The 20,758-nt window shown below is 41.7% G+C and overlaps 2 protein-coding genes across 2 annotated transcripts; both read right to left on the reverse strand.

Annotated features, from left to right (window-relative positions):
- Nucleotides 1–2,341: 2,341 nt before the first annotated feature.
- LOC110891353 lies at nt 2,342–3,755 on the reverse strand. Its single transcript, XM_022139050.1, has 2 exons — nt 2,939–3,755; nt 2,342–2,880 (listed from the first exon to the last, which is right to left on the reverse strand). The coding sequence occupies exons 1-2, from the start codon at nt 3,753–3,755 to the stop codon at nt 2,342–2,344; spliced, it is 1,356 nt and encodes a 451-aa protein (XP_021994742.1).
- A 240-nt stretch (nt 3,756–3,995) lies between these two features.
- On the reverse strand, nt 3,996–9,868 carry LOC110891359. The gene is made up of 3 exons (XM_022139055.1): nt 9,275–9,868; nt 7,677–9,186; nt 3,996–7,561 (listed from the first exon to the last, which is right to left on the reverse strand). Exons 1-3 carry the CDS (start codon nt 9,866–9,868, stop codon nt 3,996–3,998), a joined length of 5,670 nt encoding a protein of 1,889 aa, XP_021994747.1.
- Nucleotides 9,869–20,758: the final 10,890 nt, after the last annotated feature.

The following is a 20,758-nucleotide window of genomic DNA, read 5'->3' on the forward strand; positions in this document are numbered from 1 at the left end:
ACACAATGGGCATACATAGCATGTAATGTAAAGCAATGTACTAAGTACGCACACAATGGGCATACATAGCATGTAATGTAAAGCAATGTACTAAGTATGCACACAATGGGCATACATAGCATGTAAAGTAAAGCAATGTACTAAGTACGCACACAATCGGCATACATAGCATGTAATGTATTGTAATGATGTGCTAAGTATGCACACAATGGTCATACATAGCATAAACACAATGAAATCATGTACTATATATGTACTATCGAACATAGCAAGTATATGATGTGAAAACCGGAAAGCATGAAAGTAACAAGTAGGCACATGTGTTTCACCCCAAAACAGTTTAGAAAACAGTAAAAGAGGGGTTCAATGTACTCACCTGAGATTGCTTTGTAGTTCTTGTATAATAACCAAATAATGCTAGAGATCACGGAATATCAAACGGCACCTAATAGGTAGCTATGTTAATATACCGGACCTAAATCGGTAGGATCGGATAGTATGCGGGTTCGTAAACCAAACGAGTATGGAAACTCGTGTAATATGGTTTAACAAAGCCTACATACTAAAATGAAACCTAACCTAAGTGCTTGCGACCCATTACGACCCGTTTAGGTAGCTTATGCTACCTTAACGCGTCGTTCGCGTAGAACGCGTTTGGAACGCCTAACATCGTGGCCATAAGGTATAACCTCGGAAGGTTATAGCTATGGTCACCTAATGTGTTTGGTCGGATCCTAATGATCGACCAAATGGGTCGGGTTCGAAAGTATAAGCGATGGTTTAGATCGCTTACCTTACGACCCTATATAAGCACTAACCTAAAAGTGACGAGCTTAGCATGTTAGAACATGCTTAACTGAGTTCAGAAAACGGGTTTGGCATCAAAACAAACGGCTTTGATGCTCACGAGTAGTTTGGTTACAAAATACGAAAGAATGTGCATTTTGGCCGAAACTACGACTCGTCACTTAGCCTAGATAACGTGGTAATCAGTAGGTATAGTCGCCATGGACTATAGCCATCGTGATCACGCTCACGTTATGAAGTTCCAATGAACTTCGTGTTGACCATAGGCTGGTCAACGCAGAAAGTCAACAAAACGTTGACTTTCAGACTCGAAAAGCGAATAAAAGAACCAAAGAACACTTACGAAGGGTCCCCGAATGCTAATCTAGATCAAAATGGCTCAGGTATGAAACAAAGGTTCCAACTTAGAGCTTTTGATCAGATTTTTGTGGGTTTTCACCAAAAGGGGGGGGGGGTGTTTATAGGAAAAGTAAATCCGTTAGGATCGTTTCTTGAATATCGTGCAACGATCCAAGCCTTACACTTGTCAAGATGTTGTGGTGGCTTAATGTGACCCTTAGCTCCTGAGATGGTGAAAGGGCATTGCCCTTTGGAGTGTTTGAAAGGCCAATCTTAGCAAAAAAACAACTTTTCTGTTACTGAAGGGGCCATGCGGCCCGCATCAGGATATGCACAAACTCAGGCGGGCCGCCTGGGCCTGTCTGATCTGCACATACTTTCAGAAATGGCAGTTTTGGTCCTTGTTGCGTATTTAAGCCATTTCCGACACTTCTAAGGCTCGTAAAGCCAACTTTAAGGCCCTAAAATGATGCCTAAACATTGTGGACATGAAACATGCTCAAAAATATGCCGGGTGTTGGTTCGTTTGGCCGTATGATCGCGATGTTCGCTTAGTTACGACGAAATGCGCATAAGCGCGAAAGACGATCCAAATGACGCGACGAACGGATTTTTCTCATGCCAAACACTAAGGCATAATATAAGGATGCTTACATAAATTTTTGGATGTCTGGATGTATTCAGAACGTAAGTTATGCGCGAAAGTGCAAACTTATGCACTTTTTGACACTTTTAGTCCCTGAATGATCCAAAAGTTTATTTTAGCATACCAAACCCTTCAAAGCCTATTTCTAAGCTATGTAAAGGATATTTATGGTATGTTTAACTTATGGACATGTTCTGGAATGTTCGTTATAGTTCAAATTGGCATACTTTCGCAATTTGTCAAGTTTGGTCCCTGTAAGCGAATTTACTTGTTTTTGCCATACCAAAGCCTTCAAAACTTATTCTTAAGTTATGTAAAGGTTATTTAAGGTATGTTAAGTATATGTTGATGTCCCGGAGTATTTTTCGCATTAAACTAAGTACGTTTACGCACCAGGTTGCGTATAATTCTCTAGAAAGCGATGTAAAGTTTGAAATTGAACAAGAATTGATATGTGCAATAGATACACATATTTATACATGATCCCAAGTATGAAATACAATATTTCATCGGCTTGGTATTTGTTTGATGGTCGCGGTGACACAGGTGTCACACGTGACCATTAATATCTACCAATTCCGTGTATTGAATACATTCATTGAACTCCTTCATACCAATCGAGTGAGTAGACGGCCCATACAAAGAATCCTCAACGTGTAAAGCAGTGTTGAAATCCCCCATTAGAACCCACGGCTTATTATGGCACAACCCCTTGTGCATACACAGATTTTCCCAAAGAGATCGTCTATCCTGGTATTTGTTCTCCGCATAAACAAAAGAAACAAAAAACGATTTATTATCAGCTTTAGGAAACACCTGAGCATGTATGACTTGGTCCGTTTGGGACAGAATCATAACATCGACCACATCCATGTTCCAACCTAAGATGATCCTTGTACCGCGATTACATAAGGCTCCATTAGACGTCCAACTCCAAGACCTAAACACACCCTTACACACCTTGTCAAGCTTCGTGATATCCACATGAGACTCAAGTATTGCACAAACATTTAATATATTTTCAGCAACCAGTGCACGAACCTCACTTTGTTTTAGGGGTCGGTTCAAACCCCTTATATTCCATGAGGCTATACTATCCATTAAAACCATTATGACCGGGAGTGCTTGCCCCCTCAGAATACTTACATTGATCATGTCGCATAAACTCAGACATTTCAGTCGGAATAGTTTCCACAACCTCTTCCTCTACTCGAGAACTTGTGCCATTACCTTTTTTTTCACCAGCTCTAACCTCATTAACCTGACTTTTATTACCAACTTCCGTATCCCCATCCCCCTTTGACAAAACATCAAACGAGTTTCGAGTCTTCACCTTTTGATTTTCTAGATCGTTTACATTACCCTCTTTAGTACCCGATGCGCTCGGCCCTGATTTATTCATCTTAGGTTTGTAGATAAATTTTTGCTTTTGCCTTTTCTGCATCATACTCACTCTCGCCACCTTCCTGTTATCAGTAGTAAACCCCTCCTCATCAACAACCACATGTTTAGCTTTATTTTGAACATTCTTGGCACATGTTTGATCGTTGTGTCCAAAGATACAACACAAAGAGCATCTCTGAGGCTTCCATTCATACTCCACCTTCACCTTTTCTGTGATGTATCCCTCTTCCTCCAGTTTCGGAATAGCAACAATGATATGGTCTTTTAGTTCATTCTCCGCGTTTATTTCAATTAGAGCCCTTGCAAAACTGCTCCTTCCCCAGTTATCCGCACACATATCCGCCGTATACCCATCTAATCTTTTCGGAGTACCTATCTTAGAAGCCAACATACTCAAGCCATCATCCGTATAAATAGCAATCGGAACGTTGTACATCTTTACCCATACCGGAATTGACTTAATACCCTCTTTCCTTAAGCTGACAGCCGGAGACCAGACATTTAAAAACAACGGCACTTTCCTGATCAACCATGGTCCCCCTTCCAATACTTTAGCCATGCCCTCTTTTGTATTTTTTTTGGGTAAAGGGTTACCCCGGTAAATTTTATATAAAGAATAAAGAATAACACGAGTGGGCCAGAGAGGCACACTAGGGCTAGCCTTGGCATTCCAAGACTAGCAAAACCAAAAACACCAACAAGCATTCACGACCAAACAAAACAAAAACAACCATAACAAAACACGACCAGAAGCCAAAACAATGGCAACACCAAGACACACAAAGACTACATATCCACTCTAGCCTGGATCAATGCTCATAGTCTTGACTTGGAACTTCCACCGCTCTAGCAATAACGGATTCTTGGATCCTCTCCCTGGCTTGAACGTCATCAACTTCATGCGGACCGTATGGAGAATAATATTTGCAATCAAGGTAGCATCCCGCTGCTTTGTAGAAAATAATCTATTGTTCCTCTCTTGCCATATAAAATAAGTAGAAGCCGCAACAACCATTTTACCAACTAAAACTTTAGCCGACTTACCCGAAGGATTATGATAGAACCAATTCATAATAGAATCCCAATTGGCATCGACTGTTTCCATGTACGCCAAATCTTTAACCATATTCCACACTTGCAACCCAAACGAGCATCGGAAAAATAAGTGATCACGAGAGTCTTTACCGTTCCAGCAAAGTGGACAACACATAAGGTTTAAATTAGTTGCACTACCTGCGTCCCATATCCCCATCCGATCTTGAGTTTTGAGCTTATTTTTTATAACAAGCCACATGTGAAACGAATGCCTCGGGATACACTGAGAAAACCACACCAGCTCAGCCCAAAGAACCTCTTCCCCCCGCGAACGAACGTTATCCCAAGCTTCATAAGTACTGAACTCCCTATGCTTAGCATCTCTATCCTTCCAAATCAACTTATCCGGAACATTTTGGTTCAGAATAGGCGGCACAAGACTCATCAAACCCGGATATAACTGAAGCCACGAGCTAGGCCATGTCCACTCACTACGGTGACTGACAAGATCCGCAACTCTAGAACTCATATTAAATCCCGCCCCATGTATGCGTCTTGGCGTAATGAAGGCTCCCAAAGGACTATGATTACACCAGTTATCATGCCATGCATTCGTGCTCTGGCCATTACCAATCTCATACCAAGTAAACTGGCGAATAGAAGCACGAAGGTTAAGAATTTTCCGCCACCCCCAAGTCATGCTACCCCGAAACGGAATATCCCAAAAGTTCTTGCCCTTAATCCTGTAAGAATGGACCCATTTAACCCACAACGACTCCCTTTTAAGCAAAATACTCCAAACATGATTAGCGAGAAGAGCTTTATTCATATCCTGGATCCTTCGAATACCCAATCCCCCTTCCGTCTTAGGAAGACAAACATTCTTCCATGCCACTTTAGGATGACTAACTTTATTCAGCCCCCCGCTCCATAAAAAATTCCGCATACGCTTTTCAATATCACCAATAATACGCGCTGGAAGCATAAACACAGATGCCCAATAAATATGCATAGCCGATATGACTGATTTAATCAGTTGGAGTCTACCCGCAAAAGAAAGAGTTTTATTCATCCAATGATCGATCTTTTTATCTACCCGGTCCACAAGAATCTTGCAATCCTTATACATAAGCTTAGTAGATATAAGAGGCACTCCCAAATACTTCACAGGGAGCTCTCCCTCTTGAAACGGCAATAGCGACCGAATTTCCTGCTTGACCACATGAGAGACATTGCAAAAGAATGTAGTACTTTTCGCTAGATTCGGAGTTAGTCCCGACATTCTAGTAAACAATTCCAATGTATCACGCATCACTTTAACAGAGACCGTGTCCGGGTTAATAAACAGGAAAAGATCATCGGCAAAGGACACGTTGATAATCTTCTGCTGCTTGCACTTATCATGATATCTGAACGCAGGGTGTTGAGCAGCAGCTTTTTGTAACAGCAACGAAAGAACTTCCATAACTAACGTGAACAAATAAGGGGATATAGGGTCTCCCTGCCTAAGGCCTCTTTTACCTTTGAAGTAACCACAAAGATTCCCATTAACACTCAAGGAAAACGAAACAGTGGACACACATGTCATTATCCAATCAACCATTCTACTAGGGAAACCAAACTTGATTAGACTAGACTTTAGAAAAGACCAGTTAACCGTATCGTAGGCTTTCTGAATGTCAATCTTGAAGGCACACCTTGGTTTTCCCTTATGAAGATGGTAATTATGCATTAATTCCTGAGTGAGCAAGATATTATCAGAAATCCTCCTACCCGGAATGAACGCCGATTGATTTATATTCACCAAACCACCCAAACTCCCTTTTATACGATCCGCCAAAATTTTGCTTATACATTTAAGAATAACATTGCAGCAAGAGATGGGCCTGTAGTCGAGCACCGACGAAGGAGTAGGAACTTTAGGGACAAGAGCAATTATAGTATGATTAACCTGTTGAAGCAATTTACCATTCTCAAAAAACTGCATAATCGCATCGGAGACCTCTTCACCCACTATATCCCAAGTCTTCTTGAAAAAAACTGACGTAAAACCATCAGGCCCTGGAGCTTTATTATCTCCAATACTAAACATTGCAGCCTTTATTTCTTCACGAGTCACAGGCCGAATCATGTGATTAGCATCAACCGGATTTACGGTATTTGGAAACAACTCCTCTATATTCATGTCCTCCACCGCAGATTCTATACCCAAAAACTTCATGTAGTGATCTACTATAGCACATTCCACATCAGGGCCTTCGAAATGATTACCATCAACATCGTTAATAGAATGAATTCTGCTCCTTGCATTTCTGCTCTTAACGAAATTGTGAAAATAAGTCGTGTTACCGTCACCCGCACTAAGCCAGTCAAGTTTGGCTTTCTGTTTCACAAACAATTCCTCATCATAAGCAGCGCTCTGGAGGTCTTTAATAATCTGTGATTCTTTGGCCCGTAAATCCGCATCAAACGGGTTCTGATCAATCAGCTTATGAACATCATCCAAACGAGCTCTAAGATCATTAACCTTAACATGCAAGTTACCTTGCTTGTGAAGAAGGCTCCGTAACGGGTGTTTGAGGTTTCGAAGCTTCTTCACCACTGAAAGCATCGGAATACCTACCATGTTTTTGCTCCATTCAGCCTTAACACACTCCTTAAAACCATCTTTAGCAGCAATGAAGTTCGCAAACTTAAAAGGTTTTGGCTTTATTCGGATCTCTCTAGCCGTTTTCAGAATACATGGAGTATGGTCCGACAACCGGAACGGATGATAAACCACATGGGCATTCGGAAAATCGTCCAAAAATGCAACGTTACCCATAACCCGGTCAATCTTCTTTAAGATACCTACACCGTCTTTAGGTTTTTGGTTCCACGTAAAGTGAAGACCATGGCCTGGAATGTCCATTAACTCATTCTTTTGAACACATTCAAAAAACTCCCTCATACCTATTGTTGGAGTAGACGTACCATGCAGGCAGTCTTCCATATAGAGGGCCGAGTTGAAATCCCCCATAACTATCCACGAATGGCTCCCAATTACCAACCTATGCTTGCATAAATCTTGCCAGAGAACCCGTCGTTCTTGATAGGTATTCTTAGCATAGACAAAAGAGACAAACAGGATTTTGGAATCAATCTTAGACTTAAGTTGAACATGCATCACCTGGTCTGTTTGAGCTAGCACCATAAGCTGAACGTGTTCATCATTCCATCCCACAATAATTCTGGTTCCTTTGTTGCAAACCCCTCCATTAGACGTCCAATCCCACTTATTAAACACTCTACCACACACCTTTGACAAGTTTGAGACCTCTACATGAGACTCTAAGATAGCACATACATTCAGATAATTTTGTTTAACTATTTGCTGAACCTCCCTTTGTTTCAGGGGCCGGTTCAAGCCCCTTATATTCCATGCAGCTATACTATCCATGTAAACCCATGTCACCGGGAGTGCTTGCCCCCTCAGAATTATCTTTCTTTTTATTCAAACTCATGAATGACGAAACTTCTGTATGGAAAGGATCACGAAATTCCTCCTCCTCAAGATCATACGGGTTTTGATGCATTGGACTCTTGTCAACTTGACTACTACCTGAACTTTGAGGCTTCTCATAAATCGGATCACCATAATTCAGCTCATTCAAATTTCCTGACTTCAACGAGTCATCGGCTAGACTTTCAAACTTATTCTGAGTATCCACATGATAAGACGCTTGTTTTACTTCCGGTTGTTCCTTTGTACCTGAAGTGCTGGCCCCATTAGAGTTAGGCTTAGGTTTGTAAACAAATCTCGGCTTCTGTTTTTTCTGCGGGAAACCATGCTTAGCTATCCTCCTTCTATCCATAGTATACCCCTCATCATCGATAGTAACCTGCTTAGCTTTATCCTTAGGATTACTCGGGCAAGACGACTTATTATGGCCAAATATCCGACAAATATCACAGCGATGTGGTTTCCACTCATACTCAATCCTGATGGTTTCCTTAACAAAACCCTCGTCATCCATCTTTGGAATAGCTACAACTACTTGACTCTTAAGCTCATTTTCTGCATTTATCTCTACCAGGGCACGAGCATAGCTAGTCCGGCCCCAATTATCAATGCACATATCCGCTGTGTAAGCATCTAACCTCTTGGGGATACCAACTTTCGAAGCTAGAAGGCTAAGGCCATCATCAGAGTAAACAGCAAGAGGAACATTATGAAACTTTACCCACACAGGCACAGACTTAATTCCATCTTTCTTTAGACTGACTGTCGGACCCCATACATTTAAGAATAACGGCATCTTACGTATCAACCATGGTCCCCCCTCTAGAACTTGATTCATACCCTCCTTGGTTGCAAACTTGAAAAAGAAAAACCCCTCAGAGTTCATCATTGCCTTAACAAACCCGTATTTCACCCAGACATTCTTAACATAATAATCTACTACCGGAAACGGTAACCTATCACCCAGAAAATAACCATAAAGAACGTTCTCGAATTTCTTTTGTACCTGCCGAACAGCTTCTTTCGGGATAACCACATCAGCCTCTTCCACCGTCTCCATGGATTCCAGAAGTCTGAAGTTAACCTCACGTTTCCCTTTCACGTTATTTTTAACCCTATCTGCATATGTAGCCTGAGGAGAAAGATTCAGGTTTGCACGGTCATCTACCAAATTCACAGTCTCTAGATTAGCATCATGCTGGCCATCAGTTTGGACATCAACTGGAACAGTGATTTTGGTAAGCTCATCTATTATGTTCACAACTTTCTGCCCTTGCTGATTATCAGACGAGACCCCCCTTCGTGGACAAAACGTTTTACCATCAATGTTTAGAGTTCTCGAAGCAAAACCCTTATTAGGGTTTAACGTGGATGTCAAAATATCCGGCGGCTTTGCATGTCTTGCATCCTTATCCGTCGGTTTGATCTGACTCGCTTCCATGGCAATCAAAAACTAGAACATGCAACGTGAATACAAATCAAAAGACAAGCAACCGAGACGAAATCAGCAAACCCTAGCAGAGAAAACGAAAAAAAAAAACCATGCCCTCTTTTGTATCAAACTTAAAGAAAAAGAAACCATCCTTATTCATCATAAGTTTAGAGAATCCATATTTAGCCCACACATTTTTCGCATAATATTCCACAACAGGAAATGGTAATCGATTACCCAAAAAATAGCCATACAAAACGTTCTGAAATTTGTCCTGGACCTTTTTAATTACCTCTCGAGGAACAAGCACATCAGCATCCTGGACCATCTCTGTAGCATCCAACTTTCGGAAGTTAACCTCTCTTTTCAGCGATGTCTGCGTTTTAACCTTGTCCGCATAAGAAAATTTGGCTGTATTATCCACCACGTTACTCGAACTAGGGTTTGCATGGGTATCCACCTTGGCAGCCGTATAAATACCTCCATATCCCCATGTAGCATCCAATTCCACAGGTTTCGAAATCTCAAGCAACCCATCTATCACCGACGTATTATTAGTAGAGTACATACCACGTCTCGGCATCATAGGATTACCCTCAATATTTGTTACTCGCAGACCAATCCCATGAACCGGTGGTGTGTTATCATCATTCCCAGGAGTACCTAGATCCAAAGGTTTAACCCCATAACTTTTGCCCTCCATGCACACAGTAAACCCTAATCGGCCGACAAGAGTAAATCTTTCACTAACAAGAACCCGATCTCAAATCTTTCACAAAACACGAAACCAAAACTCACAGGAACTAGAACCCGTAATCCTTTAAACCCTAGAACAAAACCTCAACCCTTGATCGATTAAACTAGTGTCATCAATCTAGCTAAATTAATCTCAGTTAACCGCAATCAATGGTTAATAGATTAATAGATTAGGGTTTCAGAATATATTGCTAAGGCGGCGATTATGAAGAAAAAAAACAAAAGTGAAACCCTAGTTCTTAATTGATCCCTAATGCTAACGAGTTCGTTATAGATACTTGAAAGAACAAGATCTAATCACAGACTGTTATGCATAAGATCACAAGAAAAAACAAGGGAAATCGAGAAGAACAAGAAGATCAAAAAATCGCCTAAAGGAGAGAGAACACGGCCAGAGCACAAAACTAGAAGTGCCTACTACTACACCACACTACACTTGGCTCTACACATTTACAGAGCTAACCCCTGTCCAGTACCTGGCAGAGCTAAGGGGGCTTCAATCCTTACTCTTTATCCTCATCTTATCGTATCGCGAAGACATGCTTTAGCCTATAAGTGGACACTCACCCCAAGAGTTCCCAGGTAAGAGTGACTGGTCCGATTATGTGGATTTGTACGAACACTCTAGCCTTAGACAGAAAACTCAGAGTACAGGCATCCACTCTTCCAGATTGCACGTGTTCACACTATACGACCCAAACTTTGACGAGGTTTTGAAAATTCAAAGGGGTTCAAAACCATATAACAGAGGGTTCAAAACCTAGTAATCAATCATCCTAGAACAGATGATTAGTTTTCAAAGTGGTTTTGAAATTTATGTTCTTGTTACGGTTGTCACTTAAGGATAGGTGACGGTATTGTTTTATGTCTAAACGCAAGTAAACTCGCGTTAGGGTCCTAGGAAGGTTGTAGACTAGGCCAAAACATTACTAATAACCTAATTCCCTATAACCATGAGCTCTGATACCAACTTTTCTGTCACACCCCGACCACGTAAAACAACAAAACGTGGCGGAAACGTCGGGGAGTGTTGTAACAGAATCATTGTTTCATAACACATGGAAATTGAAATATTGTTTTATTGATTTAAAGAGTTACAATGTCTTGACAATCAAGGAAATATAACATAAATAACTAGTCTTGCATCTTTTATTGTCACTAAGGCCCAAGTCCGCCTAAGTGTATCTTGATAAATCCTATGCATCATGTGACAACTCGAGTTTCCGAGATTCCACTTTCGCATTTATTGCACGTTCACTGTTTGTCTAGTTGCTTACTTACACAATTTGTTTGCTTTGTAACTGTATACGTTGTGATTTGATAAAGTGTATTGTGATTGTTGCATGGTTATGTGTTATTTTACGAATGATTTGACAAATACATGAACTTGGTGACGAAACTGTAAATTATATGTGGTGTGTGTGTTTTGTGTATAGGATGATACTTAGGGGTGTTTAGTGGTAATAATGAAAATAAAACAAAACCCCTTAACCCTAATCATTCTCACCAATTTCAATCATACGGCACTTCAAATCATTCTCTCTACAATCATTTCTCTCATCATTCTTGGCTACACAAGTTCTCTTGCATCAATCTTGATCTTCCAATCCATCTAGAATCAATCTAAGGTAAACGTTTAATGGTTATTTGTTGTTAATCATTGATTATTTGATTCATGCAAACCCTAGTTCTCCAAGCAATGGTTCTGTGTTTATTGATCCTTCTGATTGTTGTGAATAGTTTATGAACAGTTGTGTAATCACTTGCCTGATGTTAAGATGCCTGATATGTTAGAATTGTTTGATTGTTAATTAGATTACAGCATTGCCATTGTATGAAAATTAGGGTTTTTGATCGTAACCTGCAACGTAACTGTTCCATTGAAAAACTGTGATTTGGTTTTGAATACTGCATGATTGCTAGTCCGAAGATTTGTGTCAGGGTTTTGTGAAGTCACAAAATCCGAGTTTTAGGAAGATGCATGGTCCGAACTTTATGATGATGAAAGGTCCGAATTTTTATAATGAAACACATGGTCCGAACTTTAATGAGGATGTTTGGGTCCGAGTTTTGATTAATATGTATGATCCGGGTTTTGTGGGGGATTTGGTCCGAATTTTGTGAAAGGAGAAACATGGTCCGACTTTTATAAGGGAGTGTTGGTCCGACTTTTATAAGGGAGTGTTAGTCCGACTTTTATAAGGGGGTGTTTGGTTCGACTTTTATAAGGGACATATGGTCCGACTTTTTGATGCTTGTATAGTCTGAGTTTGTTGTTGGTTCAGTTAGTGTCAACTCTCTTAAATATACGAACTTTGCTAAGCATGTACACTCCTGTTAAGTTGTTAAGTGGTTAACTTTATTTGTTGGTTAACTCTGTTAGTTAACTACACTGTCAGTTTATTATTCCTATATGTTTATAAACCCTGTTGAGTTATTAACTTCGTTATGACTGATAACTCACAATTGTGTTATTTAATAACCACATTAGCACAAACTGTGAAAGACAATTATGTGAAGCATGAATGATATGAAGGTGACTATCTGTTTAAGTGTTACTTGATGTTAACTATCCCGTACACTTAGAGATTTCGGTTTCATGTGGAACTTTATAAACTTGAACTGATTTAGTATACGTGCATACTATAGGACTTGATTGATTATTTGTGAGCACTTAACTTAGCATACCGAGCAAACCAAGGGGAGTTCACACTCTTACCAAGGCATGGGATTCCCGGGGTAGGGAATGGGATTGGATGATTATCTGTATTTACATTGTGATGGGAATTATGAAATACTGACCTCGGTTGGGAAAGGTCACTTATAGATACTGCTAGACTAGTGATACATGGGGAAGCCCCCACTACTCTTCGCACACATGCCTGTAATGGCCGCGATACTGATACTGATCTTCGCACACATGCCTGGAATGGCCGCGATACTGATACTAAACTTCGCACACATGCCTGGAGGGCCACGATACAAATAAAACTAGTCTACAATACATGGGAAACCCCCACTAATCTTCGCAAACATCCTTGGAGGGCCGCGATGTGATTATATACGATACATGGATTTCTAAACAAGCAAACGTTTTACGAAATGAACATTGTTACTCGCTCAACTAGTTGTTGACTCTCTGTTACATGCCTTGCAGGTCGTTAGGTATACATGGAGCTTGCACTAGGAGGCGCGGTCGTTGTGGACAAGGATCGTGAATGCTTTGATTAAACAATTTTGGCATTACATATTCATACTTATGTTGCGCTTTTACTTATATGCTTCCGCTAAACATTGATATTACACTTATGTTTTGATCACCTTTCATGTTGGTTTGGTTGAATTACATTTACTTTTACTTATTACTTACATGTTCAATATGATTGGTGGCTTGATCCTGGTCAGTCACGCCTCCAAGTGGTGGTACTCCACGTGTGGATTTTTGGGAGTGTGACAGATTGGTATCAGAGCCATTGGTTATAGAGAACTTGGTTTTAATATGGGGAAAACGTTTTTATTCGCTCCACGTGCAAGGCTCAACATCATAGGTACTATTGTTCATGTTTACTTTGCCTACTTGATAGAATTACATAGAACTTTGCTCGTGGTATGCTTAGATTACATTGCCAACTATTCGTTATTGCTTGAGAACATTTGTGTGCTTACTCTCTTCTGTCATCGCACTATTCGCGAATGCCCTCTCACTTATGTTACCTTTGCTATGAAGATCATGGCTGGACGCATTAACTTGACACAAGCCCAGTTGACGGTTCTCATCAACGAACAAGTTGCTGCGGCACTTGCAGCCGCACAAGCAGGAGGTATACCCTGCAGTCGTAACTCACACTAGGATCTTTAGATCCTACACTCCTAAACCAACTCTTGTGTTTAACCTTGTCCTGTTCTTATATACACAACAGGTCAACACGCTCAGCCACCTGTTTGCACTTTCAAGAATTTCATGGACTGTCGTCCTAGCACATTCAGTGGCACGGAGGGATCAGTGGGACTCGTCCATTGGTTTGAAAAGCTCGAGTCGGTGTTTGAGATGTGTGAATGCCCTGAGGCTCGGAGGGTGAAGTACGCCACTGGCACACTGGAAGGAATCACGCTGACTTGGTGGAATGCGCAAGTTCAACTTTTAGGATTGGCAGCTGCTAACGCCACTCCTTGGAATGATTTCAAGGAGCTGATTAAACGGGAATACTGCACACGTGACGACATCCACAAGTTAGAAGTGGAGTTCTTCCATTTGAAGATGACTGGGTCGGAAATTGAGGCATATACTAAAAGGTCAAACGAGCTGGCCATTCTGTGTTCAACTATGGTGGACCCTCCTATCAGACGTATTAAGTTGTATCTCAAAGGGTTGGCACCAGAAATTCAAAGCCACGTGACATCGGCCAACCTTGCTAACATCCAGGATATTCAGCGTCTTGCTCATCGCCTCACAGATCAGGCAGTGGAACAGAAAAGGCTGCCTAAACGTATCAGTGCTACCGGTGCTACTACTTCCGCTACTCCCAGTGACAACAAGCGGAAATGGGATGGGGATTCCAGCAAAGGTTCAGCTACAGCTCAGTCGCAAGTTCAGCAGCGCAAGACTGATAACTACCAGAGCCCTGGTGAGCAATCTTCGGGCAATCAAAGACAGGGTGGATATCGAGGAAACCTCCCAAGGTGCAATACTTGCAACAAGCACCACAACGGCCAGTGCAACAAGGGTCGTTGTCAGCGGTGCCTCAAGATGGGTCATGAGGCAAAAGATTGCAGAAGCTCACGACCTGCGAACCAGAATCAGCAACAACAGCCACCTGCTCCACGAAACCAGCAGCAACAACTGCAGCGAGGCAACAGAGGATGCTATCAATGTGGTGCTGAAGGCCACTTTAAACGTGATTGCCCCCAGTTAAACCAGAACCAAAACAACAACAATAACAACAATCAGGGCAATGGGAACAACAACGGGGGAAACAATAATGGCAACGATGCTAGGGGTCGTGTGTTCGTGCTGGGGCAGGGTGATGCAAGGAATGATCCTAACGTGGTTATGGGTAAGTTTCTTCTCATGTTTCTGTATTGTTTGATTCGGGTGTGGATACCAGTTATGTGTCTCTAAAAGTTAGTCAAATGTTAAAACATACACCAACACCCTTAAACACCAAACATGTCATAGAGTTAGCCAACGGTAAAAGTTTAGAGGCCACACATGTAGGCAAAGGTTGTAACATCGTCTTAGCCGGTCAGACTTTCTCCATCGACCTCATTCCTATAGTTCTGGGTAGTTTCGACATCGTTATTGGTATGGATTGGTTATCCCTGCAACAAGCAGAGATCTTATGCAAGGAGAAGATCGTTCGTATTCCCCGTTCGGGTAAAGAACTTCTCGAGGTTCAAGGCGACAAGAGTGGTGCCGTGGTTGGCATCATCTCCTTTTTGAAGGCTTAGAAATGTTTACGAAAGGGTCACACTGCCATTCTAGCACTTGTTACAGACGCGTCAACGAAAGAGAAGAGATTAGAGGATATCCCTGTGGTACGTGATTTTCCTCAAGTGTTTCCTGAAGACTTACCTGGTCCACCGCCTCACCGCCAGGTCGAATTTCAAATCGAATTAGCTCCTGGAGTAGCACCTATAGCTTGCGCACCGTGTCGATTAGCTCCAACCGAACTGGAAGAACTGTCTAAGCAATTGCAAGAACTCTTGGATAAGGGTTTTATTCGTCCTAGCTCTTCGCCCTGGGGAGCTCCAGTACTATTTGTGAAGAAGAAAGATGGAACTTTCAGGATGTGCATAGATTACCGCGAACTCAACAAGGTGACAGTGAAGAACCGCTATCCTCTGCCACATATTGATGATCTATTCGACCAGTTGCAAGGGTCGAGCTACTACTCCAAGATTGACCTGAGTTCCGGCTACCATCAGCTGAGAGTCCGGGATGAGGAAGTCTCTAAGACAGCATTCAGAACTCGCTACGGCCACTACGAGTTTCTAGTCATGCCATTGGGCTAACGAACACGCCTGCAGTTTTCATGGATCTTATGAACAGGGTGTGCAAGCCTATTTAGACAAGTTTGTGATTGTTTTCATCGACGACATTCTGATCTACTCTAAGAGTCAGGAGGAACACGAGCAGCATCTACGACTTATCTTGGAACTTCTTCGAAAGGAACAACTGTACGCCAACTTTTCAAAATGCGACTTCTGGCTTCGTGAAGTTCACTTTCTAGGCCATGTGGTAAACAAGAATGGGATTCATGTTGATCCATCCAAGGTAGATTCGATCAAGAACTGGCCTGCACCGCGTACACCAACGGAAATACGCCAATTCTTGGGTTTGGCGGGTTATTACAGACGGTTCATCAAGGATTTCTCAAAGATCGCACAGCCGTTTACATTACTGACACAGAAAGGTGTTACCTATCATTAGGGTAATACACAAGAAACGACTTTTCAACACCTAAAGGATAGGCTCTGCAGCGCACCTATTCTCTCATTGCCAGAGGGCACAGATGATTTTGTGGTCTACTGCGACACGTCGATTCAGGGTCTTGGTTGTGTATTGATGCAAAGGGATAAAGTCATTACCTACGCTTCGCGGCAACTTAAAGTTCACGAACGGAAATACATTACACATGATTTAGAATTAGGAGCTGTTGTTTTCGTGCTTAAGATATGGCGACACTACCTGTACGGTACCAAGTGCACTATCTACACCGATCACAGGAGTCTCGAGCATATCTTCAAGCAGAAGGAATTGAACATGTGTCAACGTCGATGGGTCAAATTACTGAATGATTACGAATGTGCCATCAAGTACCATCCAGGCAAAGCCAATGTTGTGGCTGACGCCCTCAGTCGGAAAGACACTACGCCTAGACGCGTGCGAGCATTACAACTTACTATTCAGTCTAGTCTTCCTGCACAGATACGAGATGCCCAGGTAGAAGCATTGAAACCAGAAAAAGTCAGGGCTGAAGCCCTACGCGGCTCAAGGCAACGGTTAGAACAAAGGGAAGACGACGCCTACTACGTAACAGGACGCATTTGGGTTCCACATTATGGCAACTTACGCGAGCTGGTAATGGATGAAGCTCATAAGTCCCGCTACTCGGTGTAGGATCGCGTTCGGCCCTGTTTGAGTCGATCAGAGAAATTCCTATCCAAATCAAGAGGCGGAAACTAATGATTTGGTGCTATTCTAGCTGGATTCACTTTAATCTTGCTGTTTTATTGATCAATTGCACAAATACACGGTCTGACAGCACTTCGGCAGCACTACGTGGCTCAACCGGAACAAATACACCGTAACTATGTCATACAGGTTCGCTTTTGATGACCCCTATATATAGATGAGTTGGGTTCGCTTATACAAACATGGACATATAAGCGAACCTGCTCATAAACCATATAAGCGAACCTTACAAAACCTAATAAGCGAACCTGATCTACACATTGACACATGAGCGAACCTAGGTATAATCACATAAGTAAACCTATTACAATCTAGGGTTTCTAGGTTTCCGTGTCATGTCTGATCTATCTCACTCTAAGACTTGATGAAAGACGTAGTCGACAGACGTAAGTGCACCAACACTCGGTACATCCAGGTTCGGATAAAATGTACCACGATCTTAGAACTACGTACTGGTGGCCTAGCATGAAGGCCCACATAGCAACTTATGTCGGCAAGTGTTTGACCTGCGCGAGGGTCAAGACGGAATACCAGAAACCATCAGGCCTACTTCAGCAACCAAAGATACCACAATGGAAATAGGAGGAAATTTCCATGGATTTTGTTACTGGCCTGCCTAGATCCTAGCGTGGGAACGATACTATTTGGGTGATCGTGGATCGACTCACAAAGTCTGCTCACTTCTTGGCTATCAAAGAAACTGACAAGTTCTCTACGTTAGCAGACGTATACTTGAAAGAAGTTGTTTCGAGGCATGGAGTGCCAACCTCTATTATCTCAGATCGTGATGCACGATTCACTTCAGAACTGTGGCAAGCTATGCACAAATCTTTTGGCTCTCGATTAGAAATGAGCACAGCTTACCACCCTCAGACAGATGGGCAGTCTGAGCGCACTATCCAGACTCTAGAAGACATGCTTCGGGCGTGTGTTATCGATTTCGGAAACAGCTGGGAAAAACATCTCCCGTTAGTGGAGTTTTCGTACAATAACAGTTACCACACCAGCATTCAAGCCGCTCCATTCGAGGCATTATACGAACGTAAATGCCGATCACCTCTTTGTTGGGCAGAGGTGGGTGATAGTCAAATCACAGGTCCAGAAATGGTAGTTGATGCTACTGAACGGATTGCACAGATACGACAACGCATGGCGGCAGCTCGTGAACGTCAGAAAAGCTGCGCTGATAAACGCAGGAAACCGCTCGAGTTTAAAGTTGGGGATTGAGTGCTACTCAAAGTCTCACCCTGGAAGGGTGTGATTCGTTTTGGTAAACGAGGCAAGCTCAATCCGCTGTATGTTGGACCGTTCAAAATCATTGAAAGAATAGGCAAGGTGGCCTACAAACTAAACTTACCAGCAGAACTCGGTGCAGTTCATAACGTTTTCCACGTGTCGAATCTGAAGAAGTGTCTGTCAGATGAGACCCTCATAGTTCCTCTGAAGGAACTCACTATCGACGAACAGTTGCATTTCGTATAGGAACCTATTGAAATCACGGACCGGGATATTAAGGTCCTCAAGAACACTAGAATACCTCTTGTACGAGTTCGTTGGAACTCCCGTCGTGGCCCCGAGTTTACCTGGGAACGAGAAGACCAAATGGAATTCAAATATCCCTAGTTATTCCAGAACAATGCAACTACTACTGAGGCTGAAGCTACTACAGACTTTCGGGACGAAATTCCAAATCAACGGGGGGATGATGTGACACCCCAGGAAAACCAGTAAATGATACAACTTAACTAGCTTCCTCAGTAACCGCATGCTAAATTTCGGGACGAAATTTCTTTCAAGTTGGGGATAATGTGACAACTCGAGTTTCCGAGATTCCACTTTCGCATTTATTGCACGTTCACTGTTTGTCTAGTTGCTTACTTACACAATTTGTTTGCTTTGTAACTGTATACGTTGTGATTTGATAAAGTGTATTGTGATTGTTGCATGGTTATGTGTTATTTTACGAAGGATTTGACAAATACATGAACTTGGTGATGAAACTGTAAATTATATGTGGTGTGTGTGTTTTGTGTAAAGGATGATACTTAGGGGTGTTTAGTGGTAATAATGAAAATAAAACAAAACCCCTTAACCCTAATCATTCTCACCAATTTCAATCATACGTCACTTCAAATCATTCTCTCTACAATCATTTCTCTCATCATTCTTGGCTACACAAGTTCTCTTGCATCAATCTTGATCTTCCAATCCATCTAGAATCAATCTAAGGTAAACGTTTAATGGTTATTTGTTGTTAATCATTGATTATTTGATTCATGCAAACCCTAGTTCTCCAAGCAATGGTTCTGTGTTTATTGATCCTTCTGATTGTTGTGAAATAGTTTATGAACAGTTGTGTAATCACTTGCTTGGTGTTAAGATGCCTGATATGTTAGAATTGTTTGATTGTTGATTAGATTACAGCATTGCCAATGTATGAAAATTAGGGTTTTTGATCGTAACCTGCAACGTAACTGTTCCATTGAAAAACTGTGATTTGGTTTTGAATACTGCATGATTGCTAGTCCGAAGATTTGTGTCAGGGTTTTGTGAAGTCACAAAATCCGAGTTTTAGGAAGATGCATGGTCCGAACTTTATGATGATGAAATGTCCGAATTTTTATAATGAAACACATGGTCCGAACTTAAATGAGGATGTTTGGGTTCGAGTTTTGATTAATATGTATGATCCGAGTTTTGTGGGGGGATTTGGTCCAAATTTTGTGAAAGGAGAAACATGGTCCGACTTTTATAAGGGGGGTGTTTGGTCCGACTTTTATAAGGGACATATGGTCCGACTTTTTGATGCTTGTATAGTCTGAGTCTGTTGTTGGTTCCGTTAGTGTCAACTCTGTTAAATATACGAACTTTGCTAAGCATGTACACTCCTGTTAAGTTGTTAAGTGGTTAACTTTATTTGTTGGTTAACTCTGTTAGTTAACTACACTGTCAGTTTATTATTCCTGTATGTTTATAAACCCTGTTGAGTTATTAACTTCGTTATGACTGATAACTCACAATTGTGTTATTTAATAACCACATTAGCACAAACTGTGAAAGACAATTATGTGAAGCATGAATGATATGAAGGTGACTATCTGTTTAAGTGTTACTTGATGTTAACTATCCCGTACACTTAGAGATTTCGGTTTCATGTGGAACTTTATAAACTTGAACTGATTTAGTATACGTGCATACTATAGGACTTGATTGATTATTTGTGTGCACTTAACTTAGCATACCGAGCAAACCAAGGTGAGTTCACACTCTTACCAAGGCATGGGATTCTCGGGGTAGGGAATGGGATTGGATGATTATCTGTATTTACATTGTGATGGGAATTATGAAATACTGACCTTGGTTGGGAAAGTCACTTATAGATACTGCTAGACTAGTGATACATGGGGAAGCCCCCACTACTCTTCGCACACATGCCTGTAATGGCCGCGATACTGATACTGATCTTCGCACACATGCCGGGAATGGCCGCGATACTGATACTAAACTTCGCACACATGCCTGGAGGGCCGCGATACAAATAAAACTAGTCTACAATACATGGGAAACCCCCACTAATCTTCGCAAACATGCCTGGAGGGCCGCAATGTGATTATATACGATACATGGATTTCTAAACAAACA

Source organism: Helianthus annuus, chromosome 2 (assembly GCF_002127325.2).
Source record: "Helianthus annuus cultivar XRQ/B chromosome 2, HanXRQr2.0-SUNRISE, whole genome shotgun sequence".
Classification (NCBI taxonomy): Eukaryota; Viridiplantae; Streptophyta; class Magnoliopsida; order Asterales; family Asteraceae; genus Helianthus; species Helianthus annuus.